At 40.7% G+C, this 21316-nt stretch overlaps 1 protein-coding gene across 3 annotated transcripts in view; it reads right to left on the bottom strand.

Annotated features, from left to right (window-relative positions):
• LOC124717125 (histone deacetylase 8-like) overlaps window positions 1-21316 on the bottom strand; it is a 71496-nt gene that overhangs the window by 14335 nt on the left and 35845 nt on the right. For all 3 annotated transcript variants that reach the window (XM_047243858.1, XM_047243860.1, XM_047243859.1), the window contains 3 exons: window positions 17264-17456; window positions 14942-15117; window positions 3827-3921 (listed from right to left, as the gene is read on the bottom strand). In XM_047243858.1, coding sequence (XP_047099814.1) covers window positions 3827-3921; window positions 14942-15117; window positions 17264-17456 — 464 coding nt within the window. The remainder of the gene's footprint in view (window positions 1-3826; window positions 3922-14941; window positions 15118-17263; window positions 17457-21316) is intronic.

Raw genomic sequence — 21316 nt, 5'->3', positions numbered from 1 at the left:
CGTCACTTCTAGTGAGCTTTTGTACATTTGTAGATTAAATCCAGAAGCCCACGAGTTAAAACAGCATTCAACACTAAGGAAAAAAACAAGAACTAACATAGAAAAAACTTAGTTAAACGACAGGAAACAGTATGTAAAAACTTTTATTTGGAGGATTGGCCCATACGGCTCAGACACACGGACAGTGGAGCAGCCAAAACGAAAAAGACTAAAGGTTTCTGAGGCACGGTGTTGATGGAGAATCCTCAAGATTTCATGGACTGAGAGAATGACCAATGAAGAAGTGCTCAACAACACAGGGGACAGAATATCATTGTAAGGGAATATCGAGTAACAGAGTTATTAATATAGATGACAATTGGCTGGGAAGAATGCACCAGGAAGACCAAGACTGCAGTACATAAGGCAGGTACAACGAGATCTGAAACTATCGACGCACACCTGTACTGAGGAGACTTACGGGGGATGGGGAAAACCGGAGGATGAGAACTGCTTCCAACCAGTCTATCTACAGATTGAGAACAAAAGGAAATCATGTTTATATGACAGTGTCAGGTGAAAACTGCCTCAGGAGTCCATCTACTTTCCCATATATAACTGTACTCCAAAGATTTAAAAAAAATATAAATAAAATGAAAAAGTCTTTGCAGAAAAGAGAAGCAGATGTATGAATATCAACAGCCCAGATGGCAAGCCAGCACTCTGCAAAAAGAGAAGGCTGAAAGTTGGAAGAAATATAAAGAATCGACTTCAAGACAATATTATACATAATGAAGATAAAGTAGATGAAGGTGAGACATGACATTACAACAAGAATTTTACAAATACTGAAAGATCTAAGTTGAAACAAGACACCTGAGTTACACAACGTTGCCTCGGAATTATCAAAATCCTTGTGAGAGCAAGTCGTGTCAAAACTATTCCACCTGATACACTAGAAATGTGAGACAGAAGAAATACCCACAGACTTCAAGAAGATTGTAATAACTCAAATTCCAATGGAGGCAGGTACTGACAGATGTCAATATAACTGACCATCAGTTTTATAAGTCATGGCTGGCTGACATTAACACAAATTATGTACAGCCACACTCCAAAAGCACCCTATGGTGTGTGGCAGAGGGTACCTTCTTACCTGCGCCAATTCCCCCTTTCCTGTTTCAGATGCAAACAGTTCACGGGAAGAACAATTATCGGCAAGCCATATGTAGGAGGAAGCAATATACTGGCTGTCTATTCTTGGATTGTATGCTCTCCGAGGTTTAACAGGAAACCACACTGTGATTCAGAATGCCTTTCTCGCAGTATCTGCCACTGGAGTTGGCCGAGCATGTTCATGACACTTTCACCTTACTAAATGAACCTGTAATGAAATAAGCTGTTCTTCTTAAGATCATCTCTAGTCTCTCTATCGATCTTATCTGGTACAGATTCCAGACTGACGAGCAACATTTGAGTATTCAACAAATAAGGGTTTTGTACGCTATCTCTCTTTTGGATGGAATACATTTCCTGAGGAGTCTTCCAACTGATCTTGTTCTAGTGTCTGCCTTACCTGCAATTGGCTTCATGTGGTCATTCCACTTTAAACTGCTCCAAATATATATGTGTAGATATTTTATGGACGTAACTGCTTGCAATGACCGCTCTGAAATCACGTAATCACACAATTATTTACAGACTGATGGAATGACAGGTAGAAGCCTATCTCGGGAAAGATCAGTTTGGGTTCCAGATAGATGTTGGAACAAGTGAGGCAGTACTGAATAAAGATGGGCAAAATCATTCATCCTTGGGAACTAGTTCACTGGTGATCGCTGTTTTTTGTGAACCATTCATTTTTACTCGTTACCGTTCATTGTGCTTGGTATATGGTTTTTATGAAAAACTGAAAATTAATAGCACAGGTGACTGACGGTGGAAGGCGTCAAGAGGGGCACTTGCCTCCCCCCAGGAGTACAGAGTTTTTACTCATAACAGAATTCTCACACACTTGTAATTTTCGTGTTTCTGCAAAACATCTCGTTTACCCAACAGTAGCGTTATGTGGCTGATCGCAATGGAATAATATAAGTGGAGCACCAAAAACTGGCCCCAAGTACACACTGCTCACCAATTACTCACGATCTGTTGACAGCTACGAGCAGAATAGATAAACATGTGATAATTAGGCAGTGAAGAAATAACAAATAAGGTAATGCAAACGACTTCGAAAAAATTGATGACGATTGGTAAGTGACAATGAGCAGTCTAGTACTCAGGGGCAATTTTTCGTGCGCTACCCTTACCACTGAAATAATATTGTAGAAATTATCATATTCTCTTTACAAAATGTGACACCATACACTGGATTACGAAGCGCGGGCTTCATTCGGTTGTAAGTTGGTCTGCCTTCCATAACAATGAACATGCTCTTTTACCTTGGATAAAAAAAAGGACGGAAAATGGCCACTCGTGTGTGCCGTGCCGACGTCCTTTGCATGTCTAATAACAAAGAATCTTGCCTTTTTACAAATATTTATTATGCTGTTTATCATAACAGTGAAGTAAGGTAAGCTGATATGCCTTTTTGTTGCCTGAAAAGATTTATTTATTACATACCACGTAATTTTTATGTAACTTACGTAATTATAAAATACATTTTAATTACCGGCTGTGGACACCGAATAGACTACAAAAAGAACCAGAAGTTCAGAGTTCAAAAAAGATTTGAAACAGATCTAGAACGGGCATGTGAAGCGAACGAAACAAAAAACAACAACTTGATGCTGAACTAACTATGAGCAGTCGGCAGTGGGGCTGCGACAAGTGGCCACGCAATGAAGGATGAGTCCGGCCGAGTAAGACCGAGACTGAGACAGACGGGAACAGGACCAAGGCTGGAACGAGACCGGCCGATGTGCCGTTGCAGGAACGAGACCGACCTACCCTGTTCCCGGGAACTATAAGTAGGAAGCCGCGACTGAAGTGAACTATGAAAGGCCGTTCCTTAGAATTCATTCCTCGCTCATTCCGTTCATCTTGATAAACACACAAACAAACACAAACATACACACAAAATTCTAGCTTTCGCTACCAACAGTTGCTTCGTCAGGAAAGAGGGAAGGAGAGGGAACGATGAAAGGATGTGGGTTTTAAGGGAAAGGGTGTGTGGATGGATATGTGTGTGTGTGCGCGCGAGTGTATACCCATCCTTTTTTCCCCCTAAGGTAAGTCTTTCCGCTCCCGGGATTGGAATGACTCCTTACCCTCTCCCTTAAAACCCACATCCTTTCATCTTTCCCTCTCCTTCCCTCTTTCCTGACGAAGCAACCATTGGTTGCGAAAGCTAGAATTTTGTGTGTATGTTTGTGTGTCTATCGACGTGCCAGTGCTTTCGTTTGGTAAGTCACATCATCTTTGTTATTATGTACTTTGTGTGATTAAAATTTTTGATGTTAGCTACAGTGTTGTTTTATGCTTAAATCCTTTATGAATTTCTTTAAGTTAGTTGATCTCTAAATGGACTAAATCGGATGTAGCAGATCTGAAGTTTAAAAATGTTGAGCACCCTTGATATACAGGATGCCTTGGGTCTGCCATTTGTTTCTTTTGTAACTACAGGTTAGGAATACAGTGTCAGCCAGAACAGTGGAGACAATTTCACTTTTCACATTACATAGAAAGAAAAACATTGAAGACCTAAAAGAGAGAGAGAGAGAGAGAGAGAGAGAGATAATATTGCATTGCTTCTACACAAGGAAGCTGTACAATGTCTGTCAAAGCTGTTAAAGAAAAATAAAAGAGCTCCATCCATATTTTGTGAGCCATTTGTGCACCCACTTACGTCGTGTTCCGGAACTTCAGCTGGTAGTTTGCAGCCAGCAATGGCAGCTGTCAGCGCCGCCCAGCAGCGAGCTGTGTTCGGCAGGTTGTAGCCACCTGGAACATCACAAGTGAGTGGCATCCACTGTTAAACGAGGCTCAGCAATGTGATGCAATTGCAACTACAAACCTACATAAATAAAAATCATTTGTTGCATGTATATGATCACTTGAGAATGGCTCGACTGATTTGGCCTGCTGACCAGCCCCCTCCCCCCCCCCCCCCCCCTTTTTTTGTCAAGACAAGGTTTGTGTGAAACAAAATTTTTGGAAAATCCACCGGAAAAGTCAGAAATTTGCATGGTATTTTTGTGTGAAAACCTCAATAAAGGAAGTGTAATGGTCGATTTGACAGCAAAATCTCGAAAAGCTATTGACCAATTTACTTCAAATTTTTACATGATATTCCAATAAATGTGTAGACAGGCATAAACTACATACATCATTAACACATATAGTGCATAAATATACGTCTGCCAACAAGGTGGAAATGTTTTTTTAAAAATTTTGAGAAGTTCCTGACAGATTTACTTCAAATTTTTACATGATACTTTAATGAATGACTGGACAGACATAGGGTACACACTTCTGTAACATATACTGTATATGGTATAGAAACGTCTGTAAGCGAATGTATTGATAAGTTCTTACCCAATTTGCTTCAGATTTTTACACAATATTCTAATAAACCTTTGGACAGACATAGGCTAAATGTTCTTTAATACGTATCACAATTTTCACAAAATGCTCAAAAAAATATTCAGACAACCATATACTGTATATTTTTTTTAACAACAATGTACAAGTCTTCTGTTAAAATCAACTGCAAGAATGAAAATGAGCTATGTTGTGCTGTGAGATTTGCAGTTTCGTTTTCCTTTCCACAATCAGTTTTAACAATAGCAGGGCACAGAAACATTACACAAATTGTTTCTCTTATAAATATTGCTTCGCTAAAAGACAAATATTTGTAGGTTTGATAGCAGAAGCATTTCTGTTTACACTGTCAACTGACAGCACATGGATGAACAAGATGGAGATAAGAGAACCACTTGTATGAACATCAAGAGCTCAGATGGAAACCCAGTTCTAAGCAAAGAAGGGAAAGCAGAAAGGTGGAAGTAGTATATAGAGGGTCTATACAAGGGTGATGTACTTGAGGACAGTATTATGGAAATGGAAGAGGATGTAGATGAAGATGAAATGGGAGATACAATACTGCGTGAAGAGTTTGACAGAGCACTGAAAGATCTGAGTCGAAACAAGGCCCCGGAGTAGACAACATTCCACTGGAACTACTGACTGCCTTGGGAGAGCCAGTCCTGACAAAACTCTTACCATCTGGTGAGCAAGATGCATGAAACAAGCAAAATACCCTCAGACTTCAAGAAGAATATAATAATTCCAATCCCAAAGAAAGCAGGTGTTGACAGATGTGAAAATTACCGAACAGTCAGTTTAATAAGCCACAGCTGCAAAATACTAACACGAATTCTTTACAGACAAATGGAAAAACTAGTAGAAGCCGACCTGGTGGAAGTTCAGTTTGGATTCCGTAGAAACACTGGAGCACGTGAGGCAATACTGACCTTACGACTTATCTTAGAAAATAGATTAAGGAAAGGCAAACCTACGTTTCTAGCATTTGTAGACTTAGAGAAAGCTTTTGACAATGTTGACTGGAATACTCTCTTTCAAATTCTAAAGGTGACAGGGGTAAAATACAGGGAGCGAAAGGCTATTTACAATTTGTACAGAAACCAGATGGCAGTTATAAGAGTCGAGGGACATGAAAGGGAAGCGTTGTTGGGAAGGGAGTAAGACAAGGTTGTAGCCTCTCCCCGATGTTATTCAATCTGTATATTGAGCAAGCAGTAAAGGAAACAGTATTTGATCTAAAAATTACCAACACATTTTTCAAACATAAGGACATTCATAAATATACTTGGCAACAGAACACCAAAGAACTTCGTTCTATAATAGATTATATTATCATTAGGCAAACAAGTAGTTTCAAGGCAGTAGACGTCAGATCTTATAGAGGAGCCCAGTGTGGATCAGACCACTATCTAGTTAAAATGAAGTCTTTCTGGCCATGGAAGAATGCAAGGAGTGATACAAGTAACATAAATAAAACGAACCAGACTGAGAAAGATGAAAATCTACCTTTTAATATTGACAGCCTACAAGACGAAAGTATCAGAACACTCTTTGCGGCCAGGATGGAAAGGAAACTAGTTGAATCATTTGAAGGAAGTACAGAGGAAATATATGACTATATAAAAGCTAATGTGAAAATCATAGCAACAGAGGTGTTGGGTAAAAAAGATAGCAACCACAACCGTGCAGCAGAGTGGTGGTCAGAGGAACTAGAGGTCCTCATTAGAGAAAAACGAAATGCGTTCCTTCAGTGGTTGAATGATAAAACAGAAGAAACAAGATCAATATACAAGGAAAAGAAGAATGAAGTGACGAAAAAAATAAGGATGGCAAAAAATGAAGCATGGGAAAGAACATGTGCCAAGGTGAATAGCAAATTAGGATTTGGGAGAGCAAAAGAAGCATGGTCAGTATTGAAAGGGCTTCGACAGGATACAAAAAGCAAAACTAATCTCCAACTGATAACACAAAAGGAATGGGAAGAGTATTTCCAAAAATTATTAAATGAGGACAGAGAAGAATATCTAGAAGAAGGAACAGGGGAAGATAAAGGACATGAAGATGATGAGATCCATATTTTAGAAAGTGAAGTACTTCAGGCGTTGAGAACAGGAAAGAATGGTAAATCACCGCGACCAGGCAATATCAATCTGGAGTGTCTGAAATATGGTGGTGACAAAATTGTGAAACTGATAACACAGCTCTTCAACAAAATGATACATGGAGATTCAATACCCAACGAAATGAAGCTAGGTTACATTAATACAATATTTAAGAAAGGGGATCGCAAAATTTGTTCAAACTATCGAGGAATTTGTGTTACAAACACATTAATGAGAATTTTTGCGAAAGTAATTAAAAACAAACTGGAAAAAAATTTTAGAACCCAAGAAGAACAATGTGGATTCACGGCTGGGAGATCATGTGTAGACCATATTTTCACATTACGACAGATTTTGGAAAAACATAGGGAAAAATCAAAAAGTATAGGATTAATTTTCATAGATCTAGAAAAAGCGTATGATACTGTTCCAAGAAAATTACTTTGGAGAGCACTACATATGGCAAACATAAACCCTTCCTTGATTAAAATAATACGACAGATGTATAAAGATAACATTTGCCAAGTGAAAGTTGGTAATAAACTTTCACAGAAATTTAGAACAAGCAAAGGCCTTTTACAGGGCTGTCCCATGTCACCATCATTATTTAAAATCTATATAGATATTAGCCTTAGAACATGGTCTCGTAAATGTAATAGTATGGGATTAGAAATAAGAGATGGAGTTTACCTACATCATTTATTATTTGCTGATGATCAAGTAGTCGTAGCTCAAGATGGGGAGGATGCTAACTATATGTGCAATCAACTAGCAGTAGCATACAAAACTTGGGGTTTGAAGATTAATTACCAAAAAACAGAATACTTGACTAATGATTCAGATGAGCTTTACATTGAAGGAAAGAAAATCAAAAAGATAAACACTTTCTGTTATTTGGGATCCATTTTAGAAATCGAGGGAAAATCAGACTCAGAAATCAATAAAAGAATTAGTAGCGGACGGAGGGTCATTGGGATGCTTAACTCAGTCTTATGGAGCAGGAATGTAATGAGCAGAACTAAAAAATTAATATACAAATCCATATTAGAGAGTGTGGTTCTGTATGGAACGGAGACCTGGACAATTAACATGAAGCACATTAAAAAATTACAAGCTCTAGAGATGGACTTTTGGAGAAGATCGGCAAGAATCTCCAGGAAAGAAAAGATAAGGAACACCGAAGTAATAAGGAGAATGGAAATAAAAGAAAGAATATATGACGTAATGGATAGGAAGAAATTACAGTGGTACGGGCATGTACGACGAATGGAGGAAGCCAGAATACCAAAATTGATACTGGAGTGGGAACTGGAGGGGAGAAGAAGAAGACGACGACCTGTGACCACCTGGCTCCAAAATGTACAGCACACAATGAGGAGAATGGGCGCAGAGGAAGAGGACACGCAAGATCGAAACACCTGGAGAAATATTTTGAGAGTATAGTTTAAGAACGTTTATTGTTTGTATTGTCATTTCCAGGTAAATTATTATGTTGGAGATAAGCCTCTGTAATGAGGAAAAGCTCAAAATAATAATAAAAGTAAAGGAAACAAAAGAAAAATTTGGAGTAGGTATTAAAATCCATGGAGAAGAAATAAAAACTTTGAGGTTCGCCGATGACATTGTAATTCTGTCAGAGACAGCAAAGGACTTGGAAGGGCAGTAGTAAAGAAAAGCTACCATCAAATAAAATGTGTTTCCATTATTACAAAATCAACCAATTACCACATAATTTGTTGTGCATTAACTACAATCAACTGTTTCCTCTGTTTACAACAATATCATAACAATAATTAAATCCAGGTTATTTTCCTTTTCTACAACAGTACTGTAACGAAATTGAAACCCACATTACTTTGTTTCCTGTTACACCAATACTACAATAAGTGTTCAAAACGCCCACCATCATTTGATTTAACATATGCTTCATTATGGAAAATGCAGTTTTGTTGTACTCATTCACACAAATGCACATTTGCCATTATTGTACCGACAACACTAAAAATCCTCTGTGTAAATTTGTCTACATTATTTACTTGCTGGGCATAAATAAGTTCCTTCATATAGCCCCAACAGTACAAATCCAGTGGATTTAAATCAGGACTGCTTGCTGGCCATCAATGATGACCAAAACGCCCCTCCGTCATCCTGGAAATCTTCTATTCAAAAACCTTCATACTTTGTGACCAATGTGAGGTGGAGCGCCATTGTGCGGAGGAACCACGTGTTATGACATGCAGCTAATGGAACATTTTCTAATAAAGTTGGCAGCAATGTCTCCTCTAAAAAGGTTCAGAAATTGCTACCAGTCAATTGTGCAGGTAAAGCATAAGGCCCAATAATGTGACCATCGATTATACCTGCCCATAAATTTACAGGAAAGTGTTGCTGAAAAAGTGTTGCTACTACTTGGCGCGAATTGTGAACCCTCCACGTGTGCATGTTATGGAAATTAGTTATTCTATTGTGAGTGAAACATGCTTCATCTGTGACGAGTATTTTGTTTACAAAATCATGCTGCGTATTTTGTAAGAAAAAACACTCTGAGAATTCTCGTTGTGGAAGGAAATCTTGTTCTTCCAACTCTTGTATGTAATGAATGGAGTAAGACCACAGAGGCTCCTCTTTCAAAGTGCAATGTATGACTGTGCAATACACCCACTAGGCGGGGATTTTTGTGGATGCGGTCCAGAATTTGTTCCTTATCTTCCAATGTACATCCTTCGCGTTGTGAGCCCCTGCCTTCTGTGTAGGGTAGTAAAGAGCCAGTATCTCTCAATCCGTGCAAATTAAATGGGTACTAGTAACAATAAAACGAAATCTTATCAGAACAGACAATACGTTTCACATACAGAATTATAAGTAAAAAGGTAAAAATAGCAACTGTACTTTTGTAGTCGAGTAAAAGTAGAAAATTATGATGATACAAACCTTTTGTCAATAGCAACAAATGTCAATCGTGCAGGAAGTCTTCTCAATAAATTTGTACAGCTGCCCTCACAACACCTTTTGCCTCGCCACAAACTAAATCAATATCACACAGTTCAGTGATTGTAAATTTCGCTTCCATCCTATTGTTTAACTGAATTGCAATAACATTTGCACAGGTAACACAAAGACTGCTGACGATTGGCATATTACAGTGACTCAGCTACTCAGGCTGCTGTTGTCTACCTGTTTGTGACTCACGCTAGCAATTTCAATACGTGCAGCAGTAAATAGCACTAACCAATTGCTTACATAAGTGAACCAGTGTTGCGGGTGGGGTGGAATGGGCACCCTTTAGTGTTTTGATCCTGTTTAATGAATTGTCCTAGTCTACTGTGCACAATGTTTCCGCAAGTCACATCTAATCTGTGTGCATTGTTCAGTGTGTATTTTTCCAAAAACATTGTCCCAAGACGAACTGTGGTTCCCCCTGGTATCCCTTACTGTCAAAGGTTAACTTTCTGGATGTAGGTGACCAACTGTCTCAAAAGTGTTTGACCCTATGACTTACCACTGGTCGTCAATTTTGTTCGAGGTGACGCACACATGGTCTCTTATTTTATTGTTTCTGAAACACATCCATACAATATAGAAATGACAGATTACTATTCACCAAATAGGGCAGGAGTTGAGTTCCAGACAGGCGAAACAAAAAAGACTGTTAATATTCAGCTTTCAGACGAAGACATAAATCTCACACACACACACACACACACACACACACACACACACACACACACACACACACACACAATAATGGAAAGTCGGAATGTCAACAATATTGTGAAAAGGATGGACTGCTACTCACTGTAAAGATGACAAGCTGAGCTGCAGACAGGCAGTGAAAAGACTGTTAGATACAAGCTTTCGGCCAAAGCCTTCCTCAGAAAAGAGGAATGGAGACACATTCATGCAAGCGAGCACACCTCTCTCTCACACACACACCACACACACACACGACCACCACCTCCGGCCACTACAGCCAGAGTGGCCAGAGGTAGTGGTCATGTGCGTGCAAGATGCTTACTCGCATGAATGTGCGTGCATTTCTCTGAAGAAAGCTTTTGCTGAAGGCTCATAAGTAACAGTCTTTTTCACTGTGCCTGTCTGCAACTCAACTTGTCATCTTTACAGTGAGTAGCAATCTATCCTTTCATAAAATACATGAACATTCACACAAGCACAACTCTCTCTCTCTCTCTCTCTCTCTCTCTCTCTCTCTCTCTCTCTCTCTCTCTCATACACACACGCACACGGTCATTGTACCCAGGCACTAGGGACAAACTGCGACTGCAAGATGTGTGCAACAACCTGGTGAGGGTGGCAGGGGTGAGGAGGCAGCATGGGGTGGGAGGGCAGGGAATAGCAGGCTAGGGGTGGGGAACGATGCTGTGCTGCCTGTAGAAGTGTGCAGGGATGTGGTTGGGACAGGAAAGGTGTTACAAGAATGAAGGGTATGTTGTAACGCAAGTTCTTGCCTATGCAATTCAGAAAATCAGGTGTCAGTAGGAAGCATCTAGATGGCACGGGCTGTACAGTAATTACTAAAGTGAAGAACATCACACTGGGCAACATGTCCAACCTGGGTGGTTCATCTCTCTGTCGCAGTTTGGCAGTGGTCATTCATGCAAAGAGATTACTTGTTAACTGTCATGTCTCGTAGAAAGTGGCAAAGTAATTGCAGCTAATTTGTAAATCACATTTCTGCTTTCACAGGTAGCTCTGCCTTTGTTGGGGTAGGAGATGCCTGTCATGTAGGATCATGGTAGGCGGTAATGGGAGGACACATGGGACAGGTCTTACATTTAGGTCTACTGCAGGGATATGAGCCATGAGAAAAGGGGTTGGGACCAGGGCTGGAGTAGAGGTGGACAAGGATATTGTGCAAATTCAGTGTGCTGTGGAATACCATTGTGGGCAGCATATTAGGTAGGACATTCCTCTTTCAAGGACAAGAACAGGTAATTGCAATCCTGGTGGAGAATGTGATTCAGCTGCTCCAGTTCCGGATGGCATCGAGTCACAAGAGCTCCTCCATGGCTGGACAGTGGGTGTGTGGGAGGTGGTAAGTGACTGGAGAGGCAAGGCATGGAAAGTCTGTTTCTGGACAAGGCTGGGAGGGTGATTTGTCTGTGAAGGTCTCAGTGAGAACCTTGGTATATTTCGGAAGGGACTGCTAGTCGCTACAGATGCGATGATCCTGGGTGGCTAGGCAGTATGGAATGGGTGGCAGATGTCAAAATGAAGGTACTGTTAGTGGGTGGTAGGTCTGAAATGGACAGACATACTGATGAAGACATCCTTGATGTAGACATCATCATTGAGAAAAGTGCCTTCCTTGTTGGGTTGGGGAGGAAGTGAACAGGGGAGAATGTTGAGATTCTGGAGGAATTTGAATAGGGTTCCTCACCCTCAGTCCAGTTCACGAAGATGTCATCAATGAATCTGAACCCATTGAGGGGTTTGGGATTCTGGTTGGTTACAAATGATTCCTCTAGGTCGCCCATGAACAGGCTGGCAACAGGTTGGTGCGATGCAAGCACTCATTGCTTTAGCACAAATTTGTTTGTAGGTGATGCCTTTAAAGGATACACAATTATGTGTGAGGAAACAGTCATGGTGACCAGCAAGGAGGTTGTAAGTGCGGAGTCAATTAGGTACTGGGAAAAATAGCATTTAATAGTGTCAAGACCACATGCACTAGGAATGTTAGTGCACAAGGATGTGGCACTGGTAGTACTGTGCAGGGCATTGGTTGGTAAAGGAACAGGAACTGTGGAGAGCTGATGGAGGAAATGGTTGGTGACTTTTACATTGGGAAGTAGATTACGGATAATAAGCTGAAGGTGTTGGTCCGTGACAGCAGTATTTAAGGAGGGCTGGAGATACTGCTGGATTTCTGGATGAAGTCACTGTGGGAAGGTTTGTAGGTGGATGTATCTCACAGCTGGCGGAGCCCCTTCACCAGGTAATCCCTATGGTTCATAGCTACAAAAGTGGAGCTTTGTCGGCAGGTAGGGTTATATAATTGGGATCAGTTTTTAGCAGTTGGATTGTAGTTATTATTGTGGTTGGTTGGTTGGTTTTGGAGGTGGGGGTGGGGGGCAGAGGGGCCCACACAGTGAGGTTATCAGTCCCACTGGCGAACACAGAGGTAGAAGTGTCAGGGCAGCAGGATCAGTATAGAACAGGGAGGGTAAAGGGGGGAGAGGGAGGGGGATAGGAAGAGTGGGGCCGAGGTGCGTGCAGGGGTGTTATTGATGCGCTACATGTGACAGGGCACAGGCACTGTGCCTGACCCATCCCAATCCCAACATAATATCATGATCGTGACACAATGAGGACAACACCAGTGGAAGAAGGACAATAAAAGGGGAAACAAAATGACAGAAAATACCATTAAAAGTTTATTAGACAGAGAGTGGCCACCCAAGAGTCGGCCCCCGATTGAGTGGAAGGTCTTTGACTTTAAATTTTAAATCCACTGCCAGAATGGTCACAGAACTGGGAGTAGGAGGCTTCCCCCAGCCAGACAATTGGTACGCGTGTTATCCAGGATACCCATGTGGCCAGGAACCCAATGGAAATAAACCAAACAAGCAGCACAGTCAAGATTGGCATGAAGGTCGTGGATGGCAGAGGCAGAGGGTGGCAATAGCCTTAAGGCTACTCATAATAAAACTTAAATGAGTGAGGACTGTAATGGCAGTAAACAAGAACAGGGTGAACAGGGTGAAAAGGATGGAGTGGTACTCACTACATAGAGGTGAATTGCAGGCAGACACAGTGAAAAGACTGATAAACTTTTAACTTTCGGACAGAGGAGTCCTCCTTCAGAAGCAGAAAACACACACACACACACACACACACACACACACACACGCACACACACACGCGCGTACTGGTCGGGACTGAGCACCCCACTTGTCTTGTCATTGAATCTATGACTCAACACTTCCTCTATGCAGTAAATAAACACCAGTTCTGTTGTAAACAACCCACACGTGGCATGCCAACAGGAGATGTAAAGACACATCCCTTGTGATCAGCAGATTTAGAGCCATTGCTGTAAAATCAACAGAATCTCAAAACTCCCATAAGAGTGGGTGGAAGTAACAGCAAAACACCACAGGAGTGATTGAGGCTTTCAAGCCCCAGAGGAGATCCATCCGATATGGGGCCAAGAACTAGCCGAGGGGGTGAGGGTGGGTTGGGGGTACAGGTTCGGGAGAGAATGTGGGGAACAGAACAAAGAGGGAAGATGGAAATTGGGCACTGATAACCTCACGGTTGAGTGCCCATAAGCTCCAAACCCACCCAAGATAGAAACTGCAGAAGAGAGAAGCAAAGCAGAGTCCAATCGGTAAACCCATGGGAACTATGTAGAAAAATTGTAAAAGTAAAAGAAATCTTGACTGGCATAACCAGCAAATTTTAACTCTTAAGAATAAATGTGCTGTGCGAGGGGGCGAGGGGGGGGGGGGGGGGGAGGTGGGGGGACAAAAAGATCTATGGGGCATTGAGTATTCAACAACTCTCAGATATGACATACATTGTTCCTCATTTAACAACAAGATGTTTTGTGTACCTGCACCTAATTTTAATTTATTTTCATACTGAAAATATAAAGACTATTTTTATTTTAAAAATTTGACTCAATATCTGTTAATTAACATTTCTACTTGTTAATGAATATAGATATGAAAAGGATAGAGTGATACTGACCGCACAGAGGAAGTGTTGAGTCAGATAAACAAAATGACAAGACCAGTAAGCCTACAGCTGCTCAGTCCCAAGGTGTGTGTGTGTGTGTGTGTGTGTGTGTGTGTTTTTTCTGCTTCTAAAGGAGGACTTTTCTGTCCGAAAGTTAAAAGTTTATCAGTCTTTTCGCTGTGTCTGTCTGCAATTCAACACCTCCTCTATGTGGTGAGTAGCAATCCACCCTTTTCACCTTGTTGTTATTCCGTCCTGGAATGTCCATTGTTAGTTAATAAGTATGGAGTTTAAATAGAAATAAAAATGGTGTAACTCATGAGATTCAATCCAGCGGCTTCACAATTACAAGAGTTCTATGTTATTCTCTTAACTAATGACAATATGTTGGCACAATATGTAAATTTTGTACTTAACAGCACGCGGGACTCTTCTACTCTTCAAAGCCAATTTTTTCAAGTTTTTTACTTTTTGAAATGTACTGTACTGCTTTAGGAAATTGATGTCTGGGCACTGACCTTCAGATCCTACAAGTATGGAGAAAATTGAACAGGGCGGGCAGTCCTCTCTGTGAGGCCTCCCATCAACACCGCCTCAGATCGAAGGGCACCCACCTCCACCGAGGAAGAGTGTCGGCAGCCCTCGGGAGAGCAGCAGGCTGGCGCAGGTAGCGTAGGCCTCAGACGTGAGGTTGAAGGCACAGCCCACGGGGTCACCGTGCAGGCCGTCTGCACCACACTGGACGACTAGCGCATCCGGCTGGTAGGTGTCAAACACCTTCTCTGTCACCCTGCAGAAGGTGGGACGCAGCCAGCACTAACATTTCATCCAAACCTCATCTTTGAACATTGTAAATAAAAATAAAATTAATAAATATTAGAGAAAGGTCCTGCATTATTCCAATAGCAGCACTTTAAGAGTGCCTACTTGCTACATTTTACACTTTTTTGCCAAATATTTTGCTAATAACTTAAATCATTGATGGAGCAAAGGTCAGTTTGAACATCCTAGTGACTTACAGGACATGGTCTGGGTTTGCCGTCGCCTTCCTCTGACCTCTGAACTCACTTATCTGGCCAGATATAGGGAGATCTCCAGCTTGACCCAGAGCTGACAAAGCAATTAGTAACAAAAAAAATCCTTGAACCAACTTAGGAATGAACCCAAATTTTGAATCAAGTGCTCTCGATTAATGGCGTACCTTCAGCTGAATTGTCGATCCCATTCCTCCGTGGGATGTTCGACGACCGACTCAATCGTCTTCTTCAAGTGCCATGGGCCTAGCCGTTAAGTTTAGTGCCTGTCCAACTGACCAGACACTGTTGAGTATTATCAGTGATCTAAGTCTCAGGTAGCTGTGTGTGTGTGACCACATTCTGTGGTAGTGTAGGGGCACCACTTAAGAAAAGTCGATCAGACGCGTTAGGAACATCAGCATCACACCCGACTAAAGCAACATGGCAAATCGTGTTTGTTTGCCTCTGTGCACAGTCTCGAGTATAATTTTGAAACTTAAATATGATGAGATGACTATTGCAGTGAAAATGCCAAGTTTCTCAGGCAGAATGATTAGGCTGTAGATAGAAATAAAGATTTCGGAAACTTAATGAACTCGGGAAGGTGGGTTCAATTTGATCAGGGTCAGGGATCCGACAAGTTATTGAGATCTCCCCAAAATTAATACCCTGAGATGTATGTGTTTCACTGGTAAACAGTGTGGGTTCTGAAAGACAAATTACCGTCAAAGGCTGCCTCGGGTGCCAATAATCAAACAGGACTACAGAAGTGTGACACCAACAATGCTTCACAGTTTGGTCAGAGTTAGGACAGTGAGTATACACAATGGCATCTGAAGAAGATAACATGCAGAAAAATGGAACTGACAACTTGGTTGAACACCAGAAAGTACAATTTCAATATGTTGTAAAAAGCTTACTCACTTAACTACCACTGGGCGAGGGGAGGCAAGGCAGCACAAAGAGGCAACATTAGATTCACAGTGGTAAGTGGGAGGGGGGGGGGGGGGCACCTTCAGATCATCCATTCAACTGTCTAGAGTGGTTTACATAAAACCCTTAAGGCAAATGCTGTGATGGTTTCTTCAAAGGGGCTCATCCTCTATGTACCTTGTTAGCTGAAATTTGCCGAGAACTTCCTCAAAAATAAATATAAGTCCATACCTCAATGACCTGTGCACAGATCTGAAGTGTTGACACAATCGAAATGTCTCACCAGCTCAACGATAGCTCTTACAAAATTTTCACAGTGTCCAAAAACGAACACTGCTGGTGATCTTTACATTTGTGCGATCAACATACCACTCGAAGTGAAATTTGTGCGTGTTTGGAACTTTTGCCAAACCACAGCTTCAGAGGGAAATCTAACGACTGGCTGGTGACTGTGGTGCCACTACTGGTAACAATCTACCAATTAGGGAAAGTACAACTGAGATGTGATACAATGTTGAGGTTTTCCAGCATACTGGGGCTGCATAGTAATCTATGTGGGCAGTGCAGTCTACGGCATATGTTTAACTGAAGTATTTTTTGGAAAGGGGGGGGGCGGGGTGGTAGGTTAAGGAAATAATTCTTTTCTCCTCCAACTTTCATTAACAAAACACCTAAAGTACAGGGAATCAGTCAAAATGGAACATGTGCCTATTTGACATTCCTTCCCCTCCGCCCTCAAATGACTATTTGTGTCACCTTCCCAAATACTGCTTTTATTGTTTTATTGCATAGAGTCCATCTAATGCTGTACAGTATGTGAAATATAAATTACTTTCATTTCATTGACTACCAACACAATTTCATTTATTTTAATGTTTTCTTTTTAAAACCGAAAAATCTAGACCTGCGATGCAAGTAACTAAAATGAAGTATGACTACAGAAATAACAGACAACACAGTATTTCAACCAAGTATTAAAGCTCTTACTTCTGAAAAACATCACAGTAAGTGCTGTCGGATACACCTTCACGCAGAGGAACATTTACTGCATAGTAGCGGCCATTTGAAATGCCAATATCAGTAACGTCCCCACTGCAAGGGTATATGCCAGGCCCATGGTGGTGCAGCGAGAGCGTCATCACCCTGGATGTAGAGGCAAACGCGTTCTGCACGCCGTCACCTGCACAGAGCAACATCCATATAAAAGTGCCATTACTCTCAACACTGCTGTAAATCATTCTTGGTATTAATGTATGGAGACTTTTTCCCCCAGAGCCAATATGCAGTGGTGGGAAATCCAGGGTGAAACATAAAACAATCTGGGGATATAGGTGGTCACCTTTCAAAGTTTCACAAACAACTGCTAGATGGCACTATTGAAATGTGACATTAATATTGCTTTAAAGTTTCTCGTTTGTTATTGTTACAACAAAAACAGCTCAGAAAATGACAGAGCAGTCTGTTTACAGTAAGCATTCAAACACAAGTGTTGTGAACACATGGATATGTCATCTGAAGATTATCACTTTTTAAGAATTTCGTAAAGGCCTATGTGAACAATGCCTCATATTGATTTGTTCAAATCTGGTAATCAATCACCTTAAAAAATGCCTATTTACAATCAGTTTGCAGTATTTCGTCCTGCAGACTTGTGGTGTTCCCAAAAGCAGTGATCCATGTGCAACACGAACAGTCTGATCAGCATGAGTCTTGCTGTGAGACAGAGGTATACTTATGACTATACAAGACTGCCAAACATTCCATTTTACATGAATATTCAGCAGTGAGAAATATTTGTTCTCAATGGAACTTCAAAAACAGGCTTTCGTAAATTTGTATAATGAAATGGCCAAAAAATTGAACCAAAGACATTAAAAATCCTATGTACAACATCAAAAACAGACGATGAAACTTGGGTTCATTTTTGCAAGCCAGGAACTAAGCAGTCACCTGTTTGGTGCTTCGAGATAAACCAGAACTGAAAAAGGGTTCATCTGCAAAGCACTTCTGCAGAAATGAGCAGTGATTTTTTCAGTTACAACAATCGTGTCATGGCTGTTGCTTTAGAAAATCTAAGAATGTTTAATGATGAATGGTATACAACAATTTGTTTGGTACAGGTCATTCATAAAATCAGGCAACACAACCAAAATATAAAATCATTTATTCTATGGGAAAGCTAATCAATTCTTGCTCAGCATATAAAAAAACTATAGTTTGGCAAAAGAAAAATATGGAATTAATGTATTGTTGCCTGTAACCATGTGATTTCTTTTTACTCCCTCATATAAAAAGCAAAAAGTACAGACAGCAATTTTCATCATTTCAAGAAACTGCCAAACGCTTCCAAAACTTTGTCTTGAGTTACTCACATCAGAGTAGAAAAAAGTCTCTCGAATTTGTTTTGTCACAAGTAAACGCGAGTATGAGTTTTAAAAGAGAATATTTTGGGAAACAAAACAATTTGTACAGAAAAGGAGAGGAGTTGCTGAGCAGCAAATAAGCACCAATAAAAGATGATAAACTAACATTTCAGTGAAAACACTGTTGACTCACTGTCAAAGACAGGTATGGAAGGTTACTGGTTTATAGGAGAACAGTACCTAAATTAAATGGAAAACTGTGATGAATGTTAGGTCTAACACAATGAGTGACTCTATAGCAGTTAACAATAGAGGAATGGTTTAAGTCAGCTCTGTTTCTGAGAAAGCCAAGCATCTATCTAGCCATCCATCTATCTAGCTATCTTCAAGATTCAAACTGAGATTACTGGCAACACAACAGGAAAATTTTATTCCCGTATAAAAATTCATACTGCAGATGGTGGTACAATTTATTGTTGTATATTTGATTTAAGAGAAGTGAGGGTAGAAATACGTACATTTGGTCAGGATATCTACCAAATACTTTCAATATATGATCTCCAGAAATTCCTTGTCCTGATTCATGAGAACTCAGGATTTTTTGAGTACTTCAAAGTACTTGCCACGGCACTGGGAGATGAAAGGTATGATTAATATCCGATACTCACTGTGGGGTATAAAAAAACTGAATGCCTTTGGTTATCGTTACAACTTACAGAGATTAAGAAAATGCTGATTTTTGTTCCCATCAAAATTCATCTCAACTCATGGAACACATTCAATTACAATACATATATGTTGATCTACATAAATTGGTTTCAATTGAATTATTTAGTTCTTAAACTGAGCTACACCACTACTGCACAATGTGACTACCTTCACATTTATATCTTACAAACTGGACTAATTTGTGTGTGTGTGTGTGTGTGTGTGTGTGTGTGTGTGTGTGTGTGTGAGTGCGCTCGCTCGCACCGCACGCACAGTGGGGGGAGGGGGGGGATTTGCAAACAGGTTGTTAACAGCATTTGTGGCTAGAGTACAATGTCTAAGGCAATGACAGAGTTGTCACTTATACAAATAATGCACAGAGCATGACCTAAGAATAAAAGTTATGAGATTGCAGTCAAATGGGTGTCATATTAGAATGTTGATGCGAATGTTATTTATTTTGTAAATGTTGCTCTATTGGCTTCTTATGGACAGTAGTTACTGACAGAGTGAAAATTTAAGGATTTGTGTTAATGAAATACACTTCAGAATGGAACTGGTGTGAGTTGTACATTTTGATACATAAAGGAGCAAACGACTTGATAATTAGCTCCAGTTTACCATCGAAATCTCTTATTCAGTGAGAAGTGCTCTCTTGCTATGCATGTATTCACCCCCCTTCCCCACCAAAAAGTTTGATATTTAAACTATTGGCACTAGAGTAGTCTGTTCCATTGCTGCTGGCAGCACACATCAGCCTGCTCGCAGGCAGGTGTGGACATACGGGCTACCCGTAAGGTAGCCTGTCATTCCTGTACACGAATCGCTTAGCCATCCTGCTCATGGGAGTGAGGCAGGGGGGTGTACAGTCGCATACGTTACTGCCAGGCTGGTTGGGTGTCAGCTGTTTGCCCATGCCCAAGCTACAGCAGCCTACACTAAAATGTCAAATGGAAGCAGAGTTAATTTATATGAGCACATAAGTAATCAATCGCAGTCACTTTAGTCTATGAGATTCGATTCTAAAAACTACTGGCCTAAGTAAAGACCACAGGCAATATACTGCCTAGCAGTAGTACGCGACATCTAGCAGAGCTGCTCGATGGATTGCAGGTCGACCTGCGAGTAGCTCCGACCTTCTTACTACTGTGCTGTTTAGCATATCAAAAAGTATCTTACACGAAGAGGACTGCGCAAAAACTATGAGACTCTCAGAAAATACACAACACATTACTGGATACTACATTTCTCCACGTTTTTGAACTCACATTATGAGTGCTCAGTAAAGGCACTGTTTGTGAGTGACGAGTCAAGCGTCAATATGGTAGCCAAATTCTTGCCGAACACATCCTGACATGTCATGGTCAATATCAGCAATCACATTAACCCTCAAGTGGCCATTTTTCATAACATACGCAGGCACGCAGCACACTTTCAACACATGTAAGGAGTGGCTGTCTTTTATGTTATCAAGGTAAGTATGTATGAGCAAAATCATAGTTTAATCTTAGTTTAATTAAGGAATGATAAAATAAACTTATATAATATGAGCTATATCACTGTTTAACTAAGCAATAATGAAGTGAACCTTTATTATTCATTCACTCTGTTGCAACGGACAGGTGTTAACCCACAGTAATGACACACTCAAAGTTATAAACAGCACTGCTACAGATCACAGCCAGCTGCTTACTATATTACCAATTATCTCTTAGACAGCTGCCCCATTGTGGGATTTTACTGCTAGCTCACGATCTGTATCATTTTCTAGCAGGGATCGTAATTTTTTCCCACCTAGCTCTCTGCATATTTTATAGTACTACTGCTCACTTGGATGTATAACACAATTTATTACTGTGTTAACCAAAGCAATAATGAAGGAATACATACGGGCTCACAATTGTGAAACAACAATGGAATGGTGCAAAACAATTTTATTCGTGTCTGGCACACTTAAACATAGGTGCGT

The sequence above is a fragment of the Schistocerca piceifrons genome, chromosome 9 (genome assembly GCF_021461385.2).
Source record: "Schistocerca piceifrons isolate TAMUIC-IGC-003096 chromosome 9, iqSchPice1.1, whole genome shotgun sequence".
Lineage (NCBI taxonomy): Eukaryota > Metazoa > Arthropoda > Insecta > Orthoptera > Acrididae > Schistocerca > Schistocerca piceifrons.
The sequence above is the reverse complement of the archived record's forward strand: the minus strand, read 5'-3'. Positions and strand labels throughout refer to the sequence as shown.